We start from the raw sequence: 19,733 nt of genomic DNA, 5'->3' as shown, positions 1-19,733 counted from the left end.
GTGTGGAGCATTCTGTACTTTATCAATAAACCCCCCACCCTCCCTTCCTCCTCCTCTCCTTCCCTCCTTCTCGCCAGCCCCGTGTCTTGCTTCAGTGGGCATTTTATGGACGGTGGGGGATGTGCACTCTCTTTCATTCTTTCTCTCCCTCTCGTTTTCTGTCTCTACCTTTTTTTAAATCTACGTCTACCCCCTCCATCTCATTACGCCCACCTTTTCTCTCTGTTTCGCTCCGCGCACACACACACACGCACGCATACACACTCACATGTGCACACACACTCATATTGCTCATGTGATGACATAGTCTGAGCCGAAGTGCGTTCACACACACACACACACACACACACACACACACACATACATCCAAGTGCGATTTGCTCAGCGCTGCAGACATGCCCCCCTACTCAGCACTGCAACACACACACTCACACACACAGTAGCCGGAGCGGAGGCAGCGCACAGACAGCCAGTCCCAGAGAGCTTCAACAGCTCCAGTGTGTGTGAGTGTGTGTGTGTTAGCCAGAGACCATGTCGGACACAGAGGAAGGTTTTGACGGAGCATCCTGTCTCGTTCAACAGAATCCAGGTCCTACATCACCCACCAGGAGACAGAGCAAAGAGACTACCATCACAGTGAGTACCACTACTAAAACAATCCCAGACCCAACCCTAACACAAACCCTAACACTGACCCTAACCCCAACACGCATGAGCAATACAAAGTTTCATAATCCAGATGCCAGTGTCGAACAGAATTGAATATTGACATTTTGAATTTGTAAAACAGTTGTAGAAATTCTGGAAACACTGAGACCTGAGCAGAGGTGAAGGAGTGCACAGGGGTTTGCAGTGGAGGGAAACAAGCTGCTCACCCTGTTCCCACAGCAACCAGGACAATGCTATTGATTGGCGGATGTTTGAGAGGGAGAATTGGCAGACAGTGCTGATTTAGTCTTCAGCCAATAAGTCAGGGGTTAAGGGAGTGGTTGATAGAGGTCAACTAAGGTCACTTAAAGGCTCATTAGAAAGTGACGGAAGCCAGATGTGGATGTTTTGGCTGCTTTGTGTGAACTTTCATCTGAAGACGGGAATAGTGGAAAGAGGACCGTCTTCATTATCATACCATTTCCACTTGCAATTTCACAGCAGTAAACTGCTGGTCATGCTCAGCGGTGGATCCGCATGCGCTCACACCTCCAGCACCCCGAGGTGGAGTTGTTTTGCTGCTGGAGGTAATGAAAGTTAATGTGAGGGGAGACAACAGTCCCGCTCTGTGTGCTAACAGTTGGAACTGACGACCACACAGGAGACCTGCTGTTAGCACTCTGCCTGCCTCACTGTGTGTGTGTGTGTGTGTGTGTGTGTGTGTGTGTGTGTGTGTGTGTGTGTGTGTGTGTGTGTGTGTGTGTGTGTGTGTGTGTGTGTGTGTGTGTGTGTGTGTGTGTGTGTGTGGAGAGCGACTTTAATACACAACGCTCAGGCCCTGTGCAGCAGCAAGAGAACAGATAGAGGAGCCGAGCAGGGAGATAGTCGCTCTACCAACAGATTTAACATCTAGAGGAGAAAGAGAATTATAACATACTGTCAGGACTGTTCAATGATAAATGCTGGTGACAGGACAAGGTTGACAGTTTCTGTGTTTTCATGGAGCATTATTCATGAAGTCTGGAAATAAAAAAGAGTTGACAAATTCAAGGAGCGATATGAAGTCAAGATGAACTGAGGAGGTGAAGTGTTGCCAGAGCAACGGTGGCAGAGCACCTTGAATAGTAGCATCAGCAGAGTTGGACAGTTAGCGTCTGTGCAGTGTGGATGTGTGTGCAGCTCCACATCCTGCACTATTGCTAATCTTAATGTAGACCTTCATGGCTTAGATTCCTCAGACCCGTGCATACCAAGTCTAATTTATTAAAATAAAATACCATGCACAATGGAAAAATTGGGAGACCGAGCACCTCTCTCTTGCCCTTTCTCTCTCTTTCTCCCTCGCTCCTTCTATCGCTCTTTCTCCATACCCCCCCCCCCCCCCCCCTCTCTTCCTGTCTCTCTCTCGCGCTCTCTTCCAGATTAACTGTGTAACGTTCCCCCTCCCTATGAGTATGCCTGAGCAGCAGCTGCTGAAGCCAGATGAGTGGAGCTACTGTGACTACTTCTGGGTAAGAGACAGACTGGCCACACCACAGAGTCATATTAAACTACACTACTCTACACTACTCTACACTACACCACACTACTTTACTCTACACTACTCTATACTACGTTACACTACACTACTCTACACTACTCTAGACTACTTTACATTACTCTACACTACTCTACACTACTTTACACTACACTACTCTACACAGCAATACACAACACTACACTCTTAGAAAAAAAGTTGCAATCAGAACCTTAAACGGTTCTTCGGCTGTCCCCATAGGAGAACCCTTTGAAGAAAATGTTTTGAATCCAGGTAGAACCCTTGGGTTTCATGTAAAACCCTTTCCACAGAGAGTTTACATGAAACCAAAATGTGTTCTCCTATGGGGATAGCCGAAGAACCCTTTGGGAACCCTTTTTTCTAAGAGTGTACACTACTCTACACAAACCTACTCTACACAAACCTACTCTACACTGCACTACTCTACACTACTCTACACTGCACTACTCTACTCTACTCTACACAGCTCTACACTACTCTACACAGCTCTACACAGCTCTACACAGCTCTACACTACTCTACACTGCACTACTCTACACTGCACTAGTCTACACTGCACTACTCTACTCTACACAGCTCTACACTACTCTACACAGCTCTACACTACTCTACACTGCACTACTCTACACTGCACTACTCTACACTGCACTACTCTACACTGCACTACTCTACACTGCACTACTCTACACTGCACTAGTCTACACTGCACTACTCTACACTGCACTACTCTACACAGCTCTACACTACTCTACACTGCACTACTCTACACTGCACTAGTCTACACTGCACTAGTCTACACTGCACTACTCTACACTGCACTACTCTACACTGCACTACACTGCACTACTCTACACAACACTACTCTACACAACACTACTCTACACTGCACTAGTCTACACTGCACTACTCTACACTGCACTACTCTACACTGCACTACTCTACACTGCACTACTCTACACAGCTCTACACTACTCTACACTGCACTAGTCTACACTGCACTAGTCTACACTGCACTAGTCTACACTGCACTAGTCTACACTGCACTAGTCTACACTGCACTAGTCTACACTGCACTAGTCTACACTGCACTAGTCTACACTGCACTACACTGCACTACTCTACACAACACTACTCTACACTGCACTACTCTACACTGCACTAGTCTACACTGCACTAGTCTACACTGCACTAGTCTACACTGCACTAGTCTACACTGCACTACTCTACACTGCACTACTCTACACTGCACTACTCTACACTGCACTACTCTACACTGCACTACTCTACACTGCACTACTCTACACTGCACTACTCTACACAGCACTACTCTACTCTACACAGCTCTACACTACTCTACACTGCACTAGTCTACACTGCACTAGTCTACACTGCACTAGTCTACACTGCACTAGTCTACACTGCACTAGTCTACACTGCACTAGTCTACACTGCACTAGTCTACACTGCACTAGTCTACACTGCACTAGTCTACACTGCACTAGTCTACACTACTCTACACTGCACTAGTCTACACTGCACTAGTCTACACTGCACTAGTCTACACTGCACTACTCTACACTGCACTACTCTACACTGCACTACTCTACACTGCACTACTCTACACTGCACTACTCTACACTGCACTACTCTACACTGCACTACTCTACACAGCACTACTCTACTCTACACAGCTCTACACTACTCTACACTGCACTACTCTACACTGCACTAGTCTACACTGCACTAGTCTACACTGCACTAGTCTACACTGCACTACTCTACACTGCACTACTCTACACTACTCTACACTGCACTACTCTACACTGCACTACTCTACACTGCACTAGTCTACACTGCACTAGTCTACACTGCACTACTCTACACTGCACTACTCTACACTACTCTACACTGCACTACTCTACTCTACACAGCACTACTCTACTCTACACAGCTCTACACTACTCTACACTGCACTACTCTACACTGCACTAGTCTACACTGCACTAGTCTACACTGCACTACTCTACACTGCACTACTCTACTCTACTCTACACAGCACTACTCTACTCTACACAGCTCTACACTACTCTACACTGCACTACTCTACACTGCACTAGTCTACACTGCACTAGTCTACACTGCACTAGTCTACACTGCACTAGTCTACACTGCACTAGTCTACACTGCACTAGTCTACACAACACTACTCTACACTGCACTAGTCTACACTGCACTAGTCTACACTGCACTAGTCTACACTGCACTAGTCTACACTGCACTACTCTACACTGTACTACTCTACACTGCACTACTCTACACAACACTACTCTACACAACACTACTCTACACAACACTACTCTACACAACACTACTCTACACTACACTACTCTACACTACACTACACTACTCTACACTACACTACTCTACACTGCACTACACAACTCTGCATTGCACTGCACTACACAACACTAGTCTACATTGCACTACTCCACTCTACTCTGCACTACACTACGATGCACTACATTACACTACACAACACAACTCTACAATACACTACACTGCACTACACTACACCACTACACAACCCTACTCTACACTACACTACACAACACTAGTCTACACTGCACTACACTGCGATACTCTACACTACACTGCGGTACACAACACTACATTACACAACTCTACACTACACTGCGGTACACAACACTACTCTACACAACACTACTCTACACTACTCTACACTACACTACTCTACACTGCACTACACAACTCTGCATTGCACTGCACTACACAACACTAGTCTACACTGCACTACTCCACTCTACTCTGCACTACACTACGATGCACTACATTACACTACACAACACAACTCTACAATACACTACACTGCACTACACTACACCACTACACAACCCTACTCTACACTACACTACACAACACTAGTCTACACTGCACTACACTGCGATACTCTACACTACACTGCGGTACACAACACTACATTACGCAACTCTACACTACACTGCGGTACACAACACTACATTACACAACTCTACACTACACTACACTGTGGTACACTACATTACACAACTCTACACTACACTACACTGTGGTACACAACACTACATTACACAACACAGCGATACACAACACTACATTACACAACTCTACACTACACTGCGGTACACAACACTACATTACACAACACAGCGATACACAACACTACATTACACAACTCTACAATACACTGCACTACATAGTCCTTGAGGACCACAGTTCTGCTGATTTTCATGTATCCTTGGTATGAATAATCAAAACATTGTCCGGGCAAGAATAAAAAATCTACTAAAAACATTCAGACACTGCAGCCTTCAAGGACTGGTGTTGTGCTGCCGTGCCTTAGACTGCAGCCCGCAGCTCTTCCACATAAACAGCCGTGCGATAAACAGTTAGAAACAGGACACTTTACAGAATGGTCAGAGTAAGGCTGCAGAGCTGTAATAGAATAACACAAGACGTAGTGAGAGCGACTCCATGCATCTGATTGGCTCTGCTTTAATTTCTCCCACGGCTGAAACGTAATCACCACAAGGTGTGTTCTCAGGTTTTAACACTCAGCTAATGTTACAGTCAGACTGGGCTAAGGTTACACTTTAAGGTGACAACAGCAGAAGACGCTCGTAAAGAAAGAGTGGATACCGTACACTAAGAGACAGCGTTTACTGAGACACAGAGGGTCAGATTAAAACAGGTTGCCAAGTATTTAGTACTCCCTGCTGTGTGTGAAATGTAGACTTTCTAGAACACTGGCTGTGGTGCCGTAGAATGGACTATAGTGCTGCAGTAAATATTGCCTGGTATTTTCCCAGCAATACAATACAATGAATAACTGTATGAATGAATGCATACCATGCAATAAAGTACAATACAATATCACTATACTATACAACCCAGCAGTGAAATAATTTACAGTAATGGTCATATTATTTGTGGATTGTTTGTTGATTTACAGTATGTTACACTAGATGTTGTTATACAGTAGTGTGTATTTGTGTTGTTGTTGTTGTTGTCTAGGAGGATAAGAAGGACCCTCAGGGGACAAGCTCTATCTCAGGGTTTGAGGTCTTACTGCAGAAACAGCTGAAGGGGAAACAGATGCAGAAAGAGATGGCCGAGTTTATACGAGAAAGGTAACAACAAAATCGAATATCATTATCTCAGCTGATTTGTCAACAATCCTGGTCAGACCAATGTTTCACGACTCCTTCTTTAATCTTGAGCATTTTCATGTTTGACACGTGTTGCCATGAAAACCATGCATTGGAAAATATCATTTCTTGAAATAAATGTTTTTTTTGCACAGATGTGCACTTTTCCACTTTGTGCAAAACAGGAAAAATGACTTGCTTTGTGTTGCAATTCTGTGGTACTGTAACAAAATGTTTTCTCCTTCCCTCTTTCAGAATAAAGATAGAAGAAGAATATGCCAAGAACCTCTCCAAGCTGTCACAGATTCCCCTCGCAGGACAGGAGGAAGGGTGAGTGAGCGGTGGCATCACTTCCTGTGGTGCTTCCTTGATAAAGAGGAACCTACATGCACACTGAGTGTACAAAACAATAAGAACACCTGCTTTTTCCATGACACAAACTGACCAGGTGAAAGCTATGATCCCTTATTGATGTCACTTGTTAAATCCACTTCAATCAGTGTAGATGAAGGGGAGGAGACAGGTTAAAGAAGGATTTTTAAGCCTTGAGACAATTGAGACATGGATTGTGCATATGTGCCATTCAGAGGGTGAATGAGAAAGACAAAATATCTAAGTGCCTTTGAAGGGGGTATGTTAGTAGGTGCGAGGCTCACTGGTTTGGTTCAAGAACTGCACCGCTGCTGGGTTTTTCAAGTTTCCCATGTGTATCAAAAATGGTCCACCAGTCATAGGACATCCAGCCAACTTGACACAACTGTGGAAAGCATTGGAGCCAACATGAGTCAGCATCCCTGTGGAACGCTTTCGACACATTGCAGAGTCCATGCCCCGACGAATTGAGGCTGTTCTGAGGGCAAAAGGGGGGTGCAACTCATTGTTAGGAAGATGTTCTTAATGTTTGGTATACTCAGTGTATGAGTCACAGCTGGAATAGCTGTCGTCTGTCGCCTCACTCACACACTGTGCTCGTGCTCACTGACGCTTAGGAAGATATGGCACAATACAAGAAAATTGCTCCGCGTCAACATTTTGAAAGATTCCATGTCGAAAGTTATTTCACAGATTATGTAAATTATTTTCCAACTCCTGTAGATCTGAAAGGATTTGATGATTGTACATTTTAGTCAAAGATGGTGGAGACTTTCTGATGATAAAACAATCATGTAGCTAGGAGCAGGAACACTGTGTTTATTGTTGGACTGGACAGCAGGGTACTGTGGCTCTCCCATTAGGGTGGTATTGAACCATATCAGGCCAGACTCATTGGTGAGACTGCATGGAGGCCCAGCCAGTCAGAAGAATCAGTGAAACAGGAAGTATGGTCGTCCTGTAAATCGCTACAACTTCCTTTGATCCAGACCCCATCAGACTGTGCCTTTTAAACCATTACATACAGTGCCTTCGGAAAGTATTCGGATCCCTTGACTCCACATTTTGTTACGTTACAGCCTTATTCTAATATTGATTACATTTTTTAAAAAGTCCTCAGCAATTTACACAAAATGCCCCATAATGACAAAGTGAAAACAGGTTTTTAGACATTTTTGCTATTATTATTATTTTTAAATATGTAAATCAGGTTATAAGTATTCAGACCCTTTGCTATGAGACTCAAAATTGAGCTCAGGTACATCCTGTTTCCATTGAACATCCTTGAGAGGTCTCTACAACTTGATTGGAGTCCACCTGTAGTAAATTCAATTGATTGGACATGATTTGGAAAGGCACACACCAGTCTATATAAGGTCCCACAGTTGACAGTGCATGTCAGAGCAAAAACCAAGTCACGAAGTCGAAGGAATTGTCCGTAGAGCTCCGAGACAGGATTGTGTCGAGGCACAGATCTGGGGAAGGGTAACAAAAACAATATGCAGCATTGAAGGTCCCCAATAACATAGTGGCCACCAAGACTCTTTCTAGAGCTGTCTGCCCGGCCACCTGAGCAATCGGGGGAGAAGGGCCTTGGTCAGGGAGGTGACCAAGAACCTGATTGTCACTCTGACAGAGCTCTAGAGTTCCTCTGCGAAGATGGGAGAACCTTCCAGAAGGACAACCATCACTGCAGCACTCCACCAATCAGGCCTTTATGGTAGAGTGGCCAGACGGAAGCCACTCCTCAGTAAAAGGCACATGACAGCCTGTAGTTTGGCAAAACAAACCTAAAGACTCACAGACCACAAGAAACAAGAATCTCTGGTGTGATGAAACCAAGATTGAACTCTTTGGCCTGAATGTCAAGCATCACTTCTGGAGTGAACCTGGCACCATCCCTACGGTGAAGCATGGCGGTGGCAGCATCCTGCTGTGGGGATGTTTTTCAGCTGCAGGGATTGGGAGACTAGTCAGGATCGAGGGAAAGATGAACAGAGCAAAGTACAGAGAGATCCTTGATGAAAACCTGCTCCAGAGTGCTCAGGACCTCAGACTGGGGGGCGAAGGTTCACCTTCCAACAGGACAACGACCCTAAGCACACAGCCAAGACAACGCAGGAGTGGCTTCGGGACAAGTCTCTGAATGTCCTTGAGTGGCCCAGCCAGAGCCCAGACTTGAACCCGATCGAACATCTCTGGAGAGACCTGAAATTAACTGTGCAGCGACGTTCCCCATCCAGCCTGACAGAGCTTGAGAGGATCTGCAGAAAAGAATGGGAGAAACTTCCCAAATACAGGTGTGCCAAGCTTGTAGCTTCATTCCCAAGAAAACTCAAGGCTGTAATCGCTGCTAAAGGTGCTTCAAGAAAGTACTGAGCAAAGGGTCTGAATACTTATGTAAATGTGATATTTCAATTTATAACAATTTCTAAAAACATGTTTTTGGTTTGTCATTATGGGGTGTTGTATGTAGGTTGAGGTTGCCTTTTTTTAAAAATTAAAACATTTAACTGGCTGTAACGTAACAAAATGTGGAAAAAGTCAAGGGTCTGAATACTTTCTGAAGGCACTGTATGAGAGGAGGGAGGTATAGATAGATGGGGGGATTGATTAAGAGACAGATGGGGGGGCCACACACAGAGTGAGAGAAGGGGGACCCCTCTTCAGTCTGGCACAATAGGGAAACCTCTCACTGTGAGCACCTCTTTGTCTGGTGCTCCCCTGGTAAATGGTTTCCTGAGGGGGAATGGCAGGCTTTATGGTGAGGGTCCTGGGCTAGGCTGAGGGGGAGGGAAGGCTGTATGGTGAGGGTCCTGGGCTAGGCTGAGGGGGAATGGCAGGCTGTATGGTGAGGGTCCTGGGCTAGGCTGAGGGGGAATGGCAGGCTGTATGGTGAGGGTCCTGGGCTAGGCTGAGAGGGAGGGAAGGCTGTATGGTGAGGGTCCTGGGCTAGGCTGAGGGGTAATGGCAGGCTGTATGGTGAGGGTCCTGGGCTAGGCTGAGGGGGAATGGCAGGCTGTATGGTGAGGGTCCTGGGCTAGGCTGAGGGGTAATGGCAGGCTGTATGGTGAGGGTCCTGGGCTAGGCTGAGGGGGAATGGCAGGCTGTATGGTGAGGGTCCTGGGCTAGGCTGAGGGGGAATGGCAGGCTGTATGGTGAGGGTCCTGGGCTAGGATGAGAGGGAGGGAAGGCTGTAAAAGAACATCTGCATACCACATTTACCACACAGATATAATGAGTCTGGCCACTCTGCCAGACTGAACTACAGTACATGTGCTCTAAACACACTGTGTTATGAGGCTGCCCTGTGCCAGATACTTGTACCAGATATTGCTCTTTATGGCTCTAAGAGGGGGTGAGAATGGAGACAGAGGAGAGAGAGATGCTGCTCCAGTTTATGAGAGGCTTGATATACTGATGTTTATGATACTGCCCTACGGTCAACACTGAAACAAAGATGGTACGGCACTCTCCTGCATTAGACATATGATGCTGGACTACTAAAACCCCTTCTCTGCGTTTTATACAACTCTGTACACGTTGACCTCTCTCCACTACTGTACTGCACCAGTGTTATTGTGATAGAATGGCAGGGTGGGGTGGAATTGTTTCATATAGATTCTAGAATCTAGACGATGCCAGTGAGTTCCGTCCACTGACGCCCACCACATCCAGAGAGAGCAACACAATACTGTTATTATCTCCTCTCCCTCTACCCTGCTCTGTTGTCAGCCTGGCTTCCTGGACAATCACTGTTTTGTTGCTATGCTCCTGCCCTGCCTGCGTCCGAGCCCAGAAATACTGCCTGTTTATTCCTGAATTTACCATTTGTCTGGCCGTAACACAGCCCCGAGAGCATGTGACTAGCTTGTATCACTAGATTCGCTACCAATCATGTGCTGTATTTACAGTGGGCTAGAAAGGAGTGGACACTGGTCCATTTGTTTGACTAAACTGTTGTTGGCCAATGCTCTCTGGGGTATGAACACTTTAAGCAGCTGTCTTAAGGATATGAGTATGAGGAACCAACTGTGAATGCGTTTTGGATCGGTGCCATCGTGTACTTTTTAGGAGCCTATAACACTTTATAACCTACCAGTATAGAAACCTTCTTGGCCAGGCCTCCCTTGCAAGACACATTATTCATCTCAGTGGGACTTCTTGATCAAAGTAAAAAATACCTTTTTTTTAGCAATTTGTTTGTGTATCTGTTCTTATCCATCTTCTGTCTCTTCTCCGATGGCTCTGAAAGTAGCTGAATATAGTATATTAAAGTGCAGTTGGCAGAGCAGAGAGCAGCACCCCGATGCTGTAGGAATGTAGCCTGCACGGGTGTCAGAGAGAATTCCACATATGTCTTCCGTTCAGAGCGGTGCTTTGATGTGACCTGGCTAGTGGTGAAGAGGCTAAAGACCCTCAGCTCCTCTCCTCTCCTCTCCTCTCCTGCTCCAGACCAAGACCCAGACCCAGAAGTGCCTCATGGCTGAATGGGCCTGCTGCTGGCTCACTGTATGGCAACTTGGATAAATATTCTGCTAATATTTGGAATGGAGGACTCAAGATTTATGTTCAGAGGACATGAGGTTGCATAGTACTCAAGGCTAGCCTGGTGTCTCACTCACTGATGTACCATGGCTTTGAATTTTCCGTTAAGGATATGTAGACTTTCTTTTTTTTAACAACGTCTGGTTCCCTCTGCTATGATCAGTGTTCATTTTATTTAAATTAACTAGGCAAGTCAGTTAAGAACACTTTTTTATTTACAATGGCGGCTTACCGTGGAACAGTGGGTTAACTGCCTTGTTCAGGGGCAGAACGACAGATTTTTACCTTGTCAGCTCGGGGATTCGATCTCGCAACCTTTCGGTTACTGGCCCCATGCTCTAACCACTAGGCTGCCTGCCGCCCCTTAATGTTGGTGTCCGCTCACCTTTTGTCATTATTTTCTGTAGATATGATTGATAAGATATAAATTGACAGCATTAATTTGTAAACATTAATTAAAGACGTGTTATACCTTTTACCCACACTGCATTATGTTACAGAGGTTAAAGTGTTAAAGTAAGAAGGAGCCATGAAAGGGTTTAGCTTCATCTCATATCCTCAGTCTATACATCCTAACCAGCCAGTTAACTTGCAGAGGACCAAACACAACTGTGAGATGGGCTGCCTGCTGGGTTATATGCAGCCTATGAACTTTTAAACTGAACCTTCAGTTTAAACCTCATCGCTCTCTCTGTTTGGCGGGATCCACCCTGACACTTCTCTTTTCATTCCCTCTCTCTCTTTCATGATCTCTCTTACTCCTCCCTTTCTGCTTTCTCTCTCTTTCGCTCCCTCTTTCTCTCTCGCTCGCTCTCACTTTCTCTCTCTCTCTCTGTAAAGCCTGTGTGGTCTTAACTCTTGATGTGAGTGGTACTTAGCTCATACAGGATGTGGTCCTCTCACTCCCACCCTTCTTTCTACTATTACCCCCCTCTCTCTATCTGTCTCCTAGTACTACGTGGTGTCATACAGTGATAGTGTGGTTTCTCTGTGGTCTAACTGGTGTGTTATCTCTCTCCTCAGTACTCTAGGGGAAGCTTGGGTGCAGCTGAAGAAGAGTTTGACTGAAGAGGCTGAGGTTCACCTCAAGTTCTCCTCTAAGGTACTGTATTACACTGGACTGTATTCTTTACACAAAGAAAACACTTCACATTTTGGGAATTATTTTCCACATGACTTCAATTCACAGTACAGCCTATTTAACATTGTGTCCCGTGGTTTTGTAACACTTAATTGAGGCCTATTTACTCTGGCCCCTTGCTGTGAAGTACACATGTATGATTGGTTTGTCTTGGGAGCGAGAGAGAGAGGGGGGGGGGGGTATTGTGTGTGAGAGAAAGAGAGGTTCCAGCCAGGAGCCCAGCTGGACTGAGTGGAGGAAGACAACGTCAGTGTTTCAATTCTCTGGAGACAGACAGACACACACAGATGTGCTGTATTTAGTACAACTTGAGGTTTAGGGGGGAGTATGAGAGATGGAAGCAAAGAGTGAGAGAATGAGCAGAGTTTTATCTAGGAAAGGGGGGGGAGGGAAAATGAGCAGATTTGAATACATTCTTCATGCACCTCCTATCTCTTCAATAGCTATTTATTATCCTTAAATCTGTGTCCTATTCAATCAGGTTTCTGCAGTAATTTAATAATGTTTCCTCTTGCATTGTGCATTTCATAATTTACTGATTTGCCCGTATAATTTCTATAAACTGTTTATGGGTAGGAGTCTGTCTCCCAACCGTAAATAATCTCCTGGTCCTAAGCAGACACTCTTCAGTAGAATCAAAGCTGCTCACAAATCAAACTCTACATTGACCTACTTTTATGTTTTAGAGAGACACATTTGTGACTATAACTCATTGACAGCTCTGTCAGATAAACACGTTTTATGGGTAAAAGGGGCTTTTGTAAATAGCTGTCCCTTAGCCACTAAGCATATGAGATACAGGCATAGAAAAACAAGACAAAAACAACACAACTGTCAACACAATATATCATTATTATAGGAAAGGCCATGGCCAGCTGTTTTTACTAACCACATGACTTAAACAGGAAACCCCCCAGGTAATGTTATAGGCCTTCCTAACAGTTGTCTCCAATGAGGTCTGCATGTATTGTTTTTGAACTCTTTCAGCTCCAGAGTGAGGTGGAGAAGCCTCTGTTGACTTTCAGAGATAACTTTAAGAAGGACATGAAGCGGTTCGACCATCACATCGCAGAACTACGGAAACATCTGGTCGGACGGCACACAGCCGTGGAGAAGGTACGCATCCTGACGCAAAGAGGCGCAACAAACACATACGCATGCAGGCACACACACATACACACACACACAAATCTACCTTTACATTTTTGTCATTTAGCAGACGGTCTTATGCAGAGCTACTTACATTAGTTATACAAAAGTTGACGCAATAATAACCGTCCTTGCACTTTGCAGCTGTAGAATTTCAGGAATCTTCTCACATGAGATTAAAATTCCACAACTTATCCCTAAGTAGAGGACCATTTCCTGTCAACACACACACACACACACACACACACACACACACACACACACACACACAAACACTACCTCTTTGTGCTTCTATAAATAATGATTGGACCGATCCCTGTAGCTACCATAGACTTGTCAACTCCTCACCATCAGTTATTTAGACATTCATAATGCATGGCTAATAGCAAGTAGTAGCCTACCGCAGGGTAGGCAACCCTGTTCCTGGAGTGATTTTGTTCCAAGAAGGCATCCAACTGAGCTGAATTCAACACACCTGGCCTTCCAGGTTGGTTAAATCAAAAACATGAAGTGCCTGCAGCACTCCAGAACCAGGGTTGCCTACACCTGGCCTACTGAAATACCCTCCGGTATGTCCCCATTCGCTTTGTTATAAGCGTTCTGAACAGCTTACAACAATGTTATGACAGCCTTTATAACATCTGAATGCATCTCTAGGCTTGTAAAGCTCTAGCGGACAGACAGAAGGACCTGGAGGTGAAGAGTCAGCAGCTATAAGCATTCATAACAGCTTTTATAACATCTTAATATATCTCCCTAGGCCCGTAAGGCTCTAGCGGACAGACAGAAGGACCTGGAGGTGAAAACGCAGCAGATGGAGGTCAAACTAAGCAACAAGATCGAGGAGGACATCAAGAAGGCCCGGCGGAAGTCCACACAAGCAGGTCAGAGTCCAGGTCAAAGGTCAAACCAAAGGTCATCAGTCACTGTGGGGTTAGCCAGTGGGGTCAAAGACTCACATGTTTGTTATAACTGAAAGGGGTGTCATTAATTACGTCCCCTTCTGGGTGTTTGAGTATTTTATCTGTACAGATTACAGGTTCTTATAGTACAAATCTTACCAAGTGAGACTAAGATGTAGCTAGCTAACACCTAACTTTAAACAAAAAGTTGTTTATGACTTGCTTAACAGACACTCTAAACTATATACAAACAGTCGTCATGACTGTGCGGTCAGTGTTATGTCCAATGGCATGTTGCCGTGGAGACCGAGTACACATGCAGAATAGCATATATAGCAATAAACAAGAAGAAAAGGAAAGTTCCTATAAGGAAGCTCTTGAAGCTGGCAATGGTGCAGTGAAACAGAAAGGTGTCTTGAGGCTTAATCTCATCCCTCAGGGGCATGTTTAAGGGCCTCCTTTTTTGACTATCAGATGGAGATGGCACTGCAAACCATGTGTTTTAATCTATCTGTACAGTAGACATTTAACTGTGTATGAGTCACTGGTTTATCAGCAGTTTCACTGAGACTGGGGGGGGGGGGGGGGGGGGGGTCTGTGGAACGACATGGAGAACAGAAACGCAGTGTAGTGCATCTCTAGGCCTGTAGACAGGCGTGGGTGTGGGGGGTTATCTCTCTCCATGCTTCCCTCTGGAGGCTAACCTTCTGGGAGGGAGGGAGGGAGGGAGGGAGGGAGGGAGGGAGGGAGAATGCTGTAGACAAAATGTAGTTATACGGTTAGAGATTTGGAAAAGTAACTGTTGAGAATAAACAGATGACCTCATCCGGAGAGTGACATCATGGCTGGACCATACACTCACATCATGGCTCGCCAGATACTCGCAGTGAGAGGTGGATGAACACACACACTCTCGCACAAACTTGCTCACACTCGCGCACACACGCACTCACACACCACACACACTCACACCTCCTCTTTGCTTGCGTAGTCTGTGTGAAAAGCAGCAGCAGTTGTTTGTGACGATGGTGATGGTGGTGTGTGTGCCAGCTATGACAGTCGTGTGAAGGAGGCAGAGAGGACAGAGAGAGAGCGCCAACACACAACACAACGCATCTGCTTAGCCTTTAGCAAGGCTACATTCTCAGTCCCAGTCCCCATAGATATGTTCTCTACCCCTGACTAAAGGCAATTCATTAAACACAATGTACTGTGCCTCTCCAAATACATACTATTAATTACTAAGTCTTAAGGGAAGTAAACACAGCGTGGGATAATAGGTTTGAACATGCACGTTAGGATGATCTCAGTGTCTACATTCAGGCAATAAATGATGAAGCAGAGAAGTTTGGAGAGAAGGGAAGGGAGAGAAGGGAAGGGATTGACCATCACTGTCTTGGGTTAGTCACACATCATTGTAATTTTAGAGGCATCGCTCTGATTTTATGAGTAGGGTATGTTAGGCTACATACATGTTCTTGTCGGTATGTATTACACTGTAACCAGAATGTATCAGACTGAACTGTGTATTATTCATATTGCATCTGATGATGTGTTAGGAAGAGTAGCTGCTGCATCAGGGGCTAATGGGGATCCTAATAAAATACAAACAAATAAAACACTATCTAAGACTGAAATTGGATATAGATCCATTTATAGCAGGTTGTACTGCAACGTGAGCCTTAGTTATCGTTTTTTTGTTGGCGCTAAGGTTCAAGGAGAAGAAGGAAGAGGGGCGTTCTCTTTTGTAAGTTCATATTTAGACTGGGGCTCCCCCTGCTGGATAAGTTATTGAACATGCATCATAAACCCAGAAGAGAGAAAGGTGCCAGCCAGTGTCCAAAGTATAGATAGGTTTGTCTAAACATCATTTTTGTCTCTACCAGGAGATGACCTGATGCGCTGTGTCGACCTTTACAACCAGTCCCAGTCCAAATGGTTTGAGGAGATGGTGACCACAAGCCTGGTAAGACTCATCTGTAGTTCATATTCTCCTTTGTATTTCCTCCTTTTATTAAAAGTGACTCTGTATGTAACTTATTGCTTTGGTAGCCTGGGTGCTAGTCTGTTTCTACTCCAGCCATCTCCAAAAACGGTGAGGCTGGCTATCGAGGCGTTGGTTTTAACGACAGAAAGGAGGAATCTGAATCATGTCTTGTAAAACCCCGTTCCCTTCAATCCATTCTGTCCATCAGGAGTTGGAGAGGCTGGAGGTAGAGAGGGTGGAGATGATACGACAGCATCTGTGTCAGTACACCACCTTGCGGCATGAGACGGACATGTTTAACCAGAGTGTAAGTCAAGCACCACCTCGTAGTACCTCTAGAGGGCACTAAATGCCTTGTTTTTTTCACACACAAACATACAGGGCATTGATTGTTTTTCCACCTGCCCCTGCAGACGATGGAGCCAGTGGATCAGCTGTTACAGAGTGTGGACCCAGCTAAAGACCGAGAGCTCTGGGTCCAGGAGCATAAGACAGGAGACATCAGGCCTGTGGACATTGAGATATAACACACCTGGTTCCCAGGGGTCACACACGTGGATCCACAAGCATCAATCTATACTAGGGCTTCAAGACCTTAGCCCCTTTACTAAAGTCAACTTTGAGATATTATGGACATCCTGAGAAATGAGAATAAGTCATGAGAGAGAGAGAGAGAGACTTGATGCCCTTGAGTATTCTATATGTATGGTAGACAGACAGTGTTCATTATGACCTAGAGGACTACTATAGGGAAGACAGGTGTGTATATGGGCCAAACTCAGGTGAGGGGAATGTATTACCAACATAAACAAACGGCATGGCTATTTTGACCTGTACGTAATCTATGGTCTACAGTAAGTACAAGCCTGTGGGACTGAGGCTGTGTGAGCTATAACCCCAAACAAATTCTGTAAATGGTTGGCCAACTGAAATACTGACGCAAAGGTTAATTATGAAATTTAACAGCTACTGCTGCTTTTATGTAATAACCGTACATCATATGCATTCCGATTTATAGATTATATTTTTATCTGCGCCACTAAATTGAAACTGTAAAGTGAGGTGAACAAAAGGTTTTTAAGGTGAATATTGATTCTGCAAACGTATATCAAATGGGTCGTTTGGAAGAGAGCTTGACACAAATTGAACAGATCTACAATGTATTGTGACGTTTTCCTTACTGTTGAATTGATCAACATTTGAATTATAGTCTCTAAGGGGGCAGTACAACTGGGATGCTGTTACAAGGGAATGTGCTTTCGCTTTTGTAAATACAAGATGAATATACTAAATGTAAGATAATGGGGTGTAGAAGTAAAACATCTAGAGAATGAAGGATGTAAAATAGTGGAATCCGCAGTAGAACAGATGATATATATATATATACATTACACAGGAGTGATGGTACAGATAATATATTAAAGTGATATTACACAATGATTATTTTTCTACTAAATGAAATGACGACAACGTTGTTTCAGAAACGCGCTAACTGGGTGTAGATCCTCAACTGAAGTTGAAATGGTTACAGTATATCATGATCCCGTTTCTCTCCTGTAAGTATTACGTACATGTTACTACTGTTCCATGCAGACGCATACATGTTGTACAGACTTTTCCATTTATTGTTTGTTTGGTGCAACAAGAGCCTTGAACGTTCCAAGGATTCTGCATATGGACATAACTGCTGAATGTTTGGCATTAATGTCTTTGCATTGATATGGTAAATATATAGATATACATTTTATGTTACATCTATCTCTGGTAGTTCCTTTCTGCTGTTTTTTATTTGACAATAGAACCAGGTGATTTTTGTAGGTATTTGTGTTTCTGGCAAATTATCTTGAGGCTACAAGAAGACATTTAAGGAATGAAAAAAGGTTTTATTTCTTAACACATTTTTACATTCAACAATAAAATGCTTTGGACAAGTAATGTAAAAAATGTTTTGGCAGTGATATATATGTCTGCACATTTATATAATGGTAAACTTTGATATAGCATCTTTGTCCAAAATTCTGGGAACAGTGTATTTGGATAGTCCATCTGTAGATGCTCTACAGACGGTCGTACTATCAACAAACCATCTGTTGATAAGCAATTGCTTGCTAAGGTTACGGTTAGGTTTGGAATAAGGGTTAAGGTTAGTTAGTAGATGGTTTGTTGAAGTGTTACTGATAGTCTGGAGCATCTACAGATGGACTAGCCAAATGAAGTGTTACTGAAATTCTTACTCGACATGCAAGCGGGTATAACCTCAGATGCCAGTGGAAGACTTGCGATACAAATGCAGATTTCAGGTAAGGATATTGCCCCCTAGTTGTAAAAGGTCATGCACATTACTGCTATATAACTTTACTTGGTCAAACTCTTTGGATGAGCAAGTAGAATGAGAGTCAAAAGTGAACACAAATTTTCCTTTAACTTCTCTATGTAGGTATTTAAACTGTCTATCAATGTCTTTATAACCAAGCATCAATTTTATATTTTTTTACAGAACATTTGAGCTGTAGAATATAAATGTGATGAAGTTTTTAATAAGAGTGGTTTTGGTTATCATCAGTATTATGAACTGAATCACAAACAAATACCTAGGATGGATTAAATCATACGAATGAAATCAAAAGGACAACAATCTCATTAACATTAGCATTGTTGTTATACAGTTGAAGTTGGAAGTTTGCATATACCTAGGTTGGCGTTATTAAAACTCGTTTTTCAACCACTCCACAAATTTCTTGTTACAAACTATAGTTTTGGCAAGTCGGTTAGGACATCTACTTTGTGCATGACACAAGTAATTTTTCCAACAATTGTTTACAGAGATTATTTCACTTATAATTAATTCACTATCACAATTCCAGTGGGTCAGAAGTTTACATACACTAACTTGACTGTGCCTTTAAACGGCTTGGACAATTCCAGAAAATGATGTCATGGCTTTAGAAGCTTCTGAAAGGCCAATTTACATCATTTGAGTCAATTGGAGGTGTACCTGTGGATGTATTTCAAGGCCTACCTTCAAACTCAGTGCCTCTTTGCTTGACATCATGGGAAAATCAAAAGAAATCAGCCAAGACCTCAGAAACAAATTGTAGACCTCCACAAGTCTGGTTCATCCTTGGGAGCAATTTCCAAACACCTGAAGGTACCACATTCATCTGTACAAACAATAGTACGCAAGTATAAACACCATGGGACCACGCAGCCGTCATACCGCTCA

At 44.0% G+C, this 19,733-nt stretch overlaps 1 protein-coding gene across 1 annotated transcript in view; it reads left to right on the top strand.

The window, feature by feature from the left end:
- Positions 1-18,444, top strand: part of gas7b (growth arrest-specific 7b) — a 53,953-nt gene extending 35,509 nt beyond the window's left edge. The window contains exons 5-14 of the mRNA XM_038975001.1: positions 583-636; positions 2,070-2,159; positions 6,278-6,393; positions 6,667-6,741; positions 12,355-12,433; positions 13,460-13,588; positions 14,382-14,505; positions 16,410-16,489; positions 16,719-16,817; positions 16,924-18,444. Coding sequence (XP_038830929.1) covers positions 583-636; positions 2,070-2,159; positions 6,278-6,393; positions 6,667-6,741; positions 12,355-12,433; positions 13,460-13,588; positions 14,382-14,505; positions 16,410-16,489; positions 16,719-16,817; positions 16,924-17,037 — 960 coding nt within the window. The 3' untranslated portion in view covers positions 17,038-18,444. The remainder of the gene's footprint in view (positions 1-582; positions 637-2,069; positions 2,160-6,277; positions 6,394-6,666; positions 6,742-12,354; positions 12,434-13,459; positions 13,589-14,381; positions 14,506-16,409; positions 16,490-16,718; positions 16,818-16,923) is intronic.
- Positions 18,445-19,733: the final 1,289 nt, after the last annotated feature.

This window comes from Salvelinus namaycush, chromosome 35 (genome assembly GCF_016432855.1).
Source record: "Salvelinus namaycush isolate Seneca chromosome 35, SaNama_1.0, whole genome shotgun sequence".
NCBI classification, from domain to species: domain Eukaryota; kingdom Metazoa; phylum Chordata; class Actinopteri; order Salmoniformes; family Salmonidae; genus Salvelinus; species Salvelinus namaycush.
Note: the sequence above shows the minus strand (reverse complement) of the source record. Positions and strands in the feature narration are given on the sequence as shown.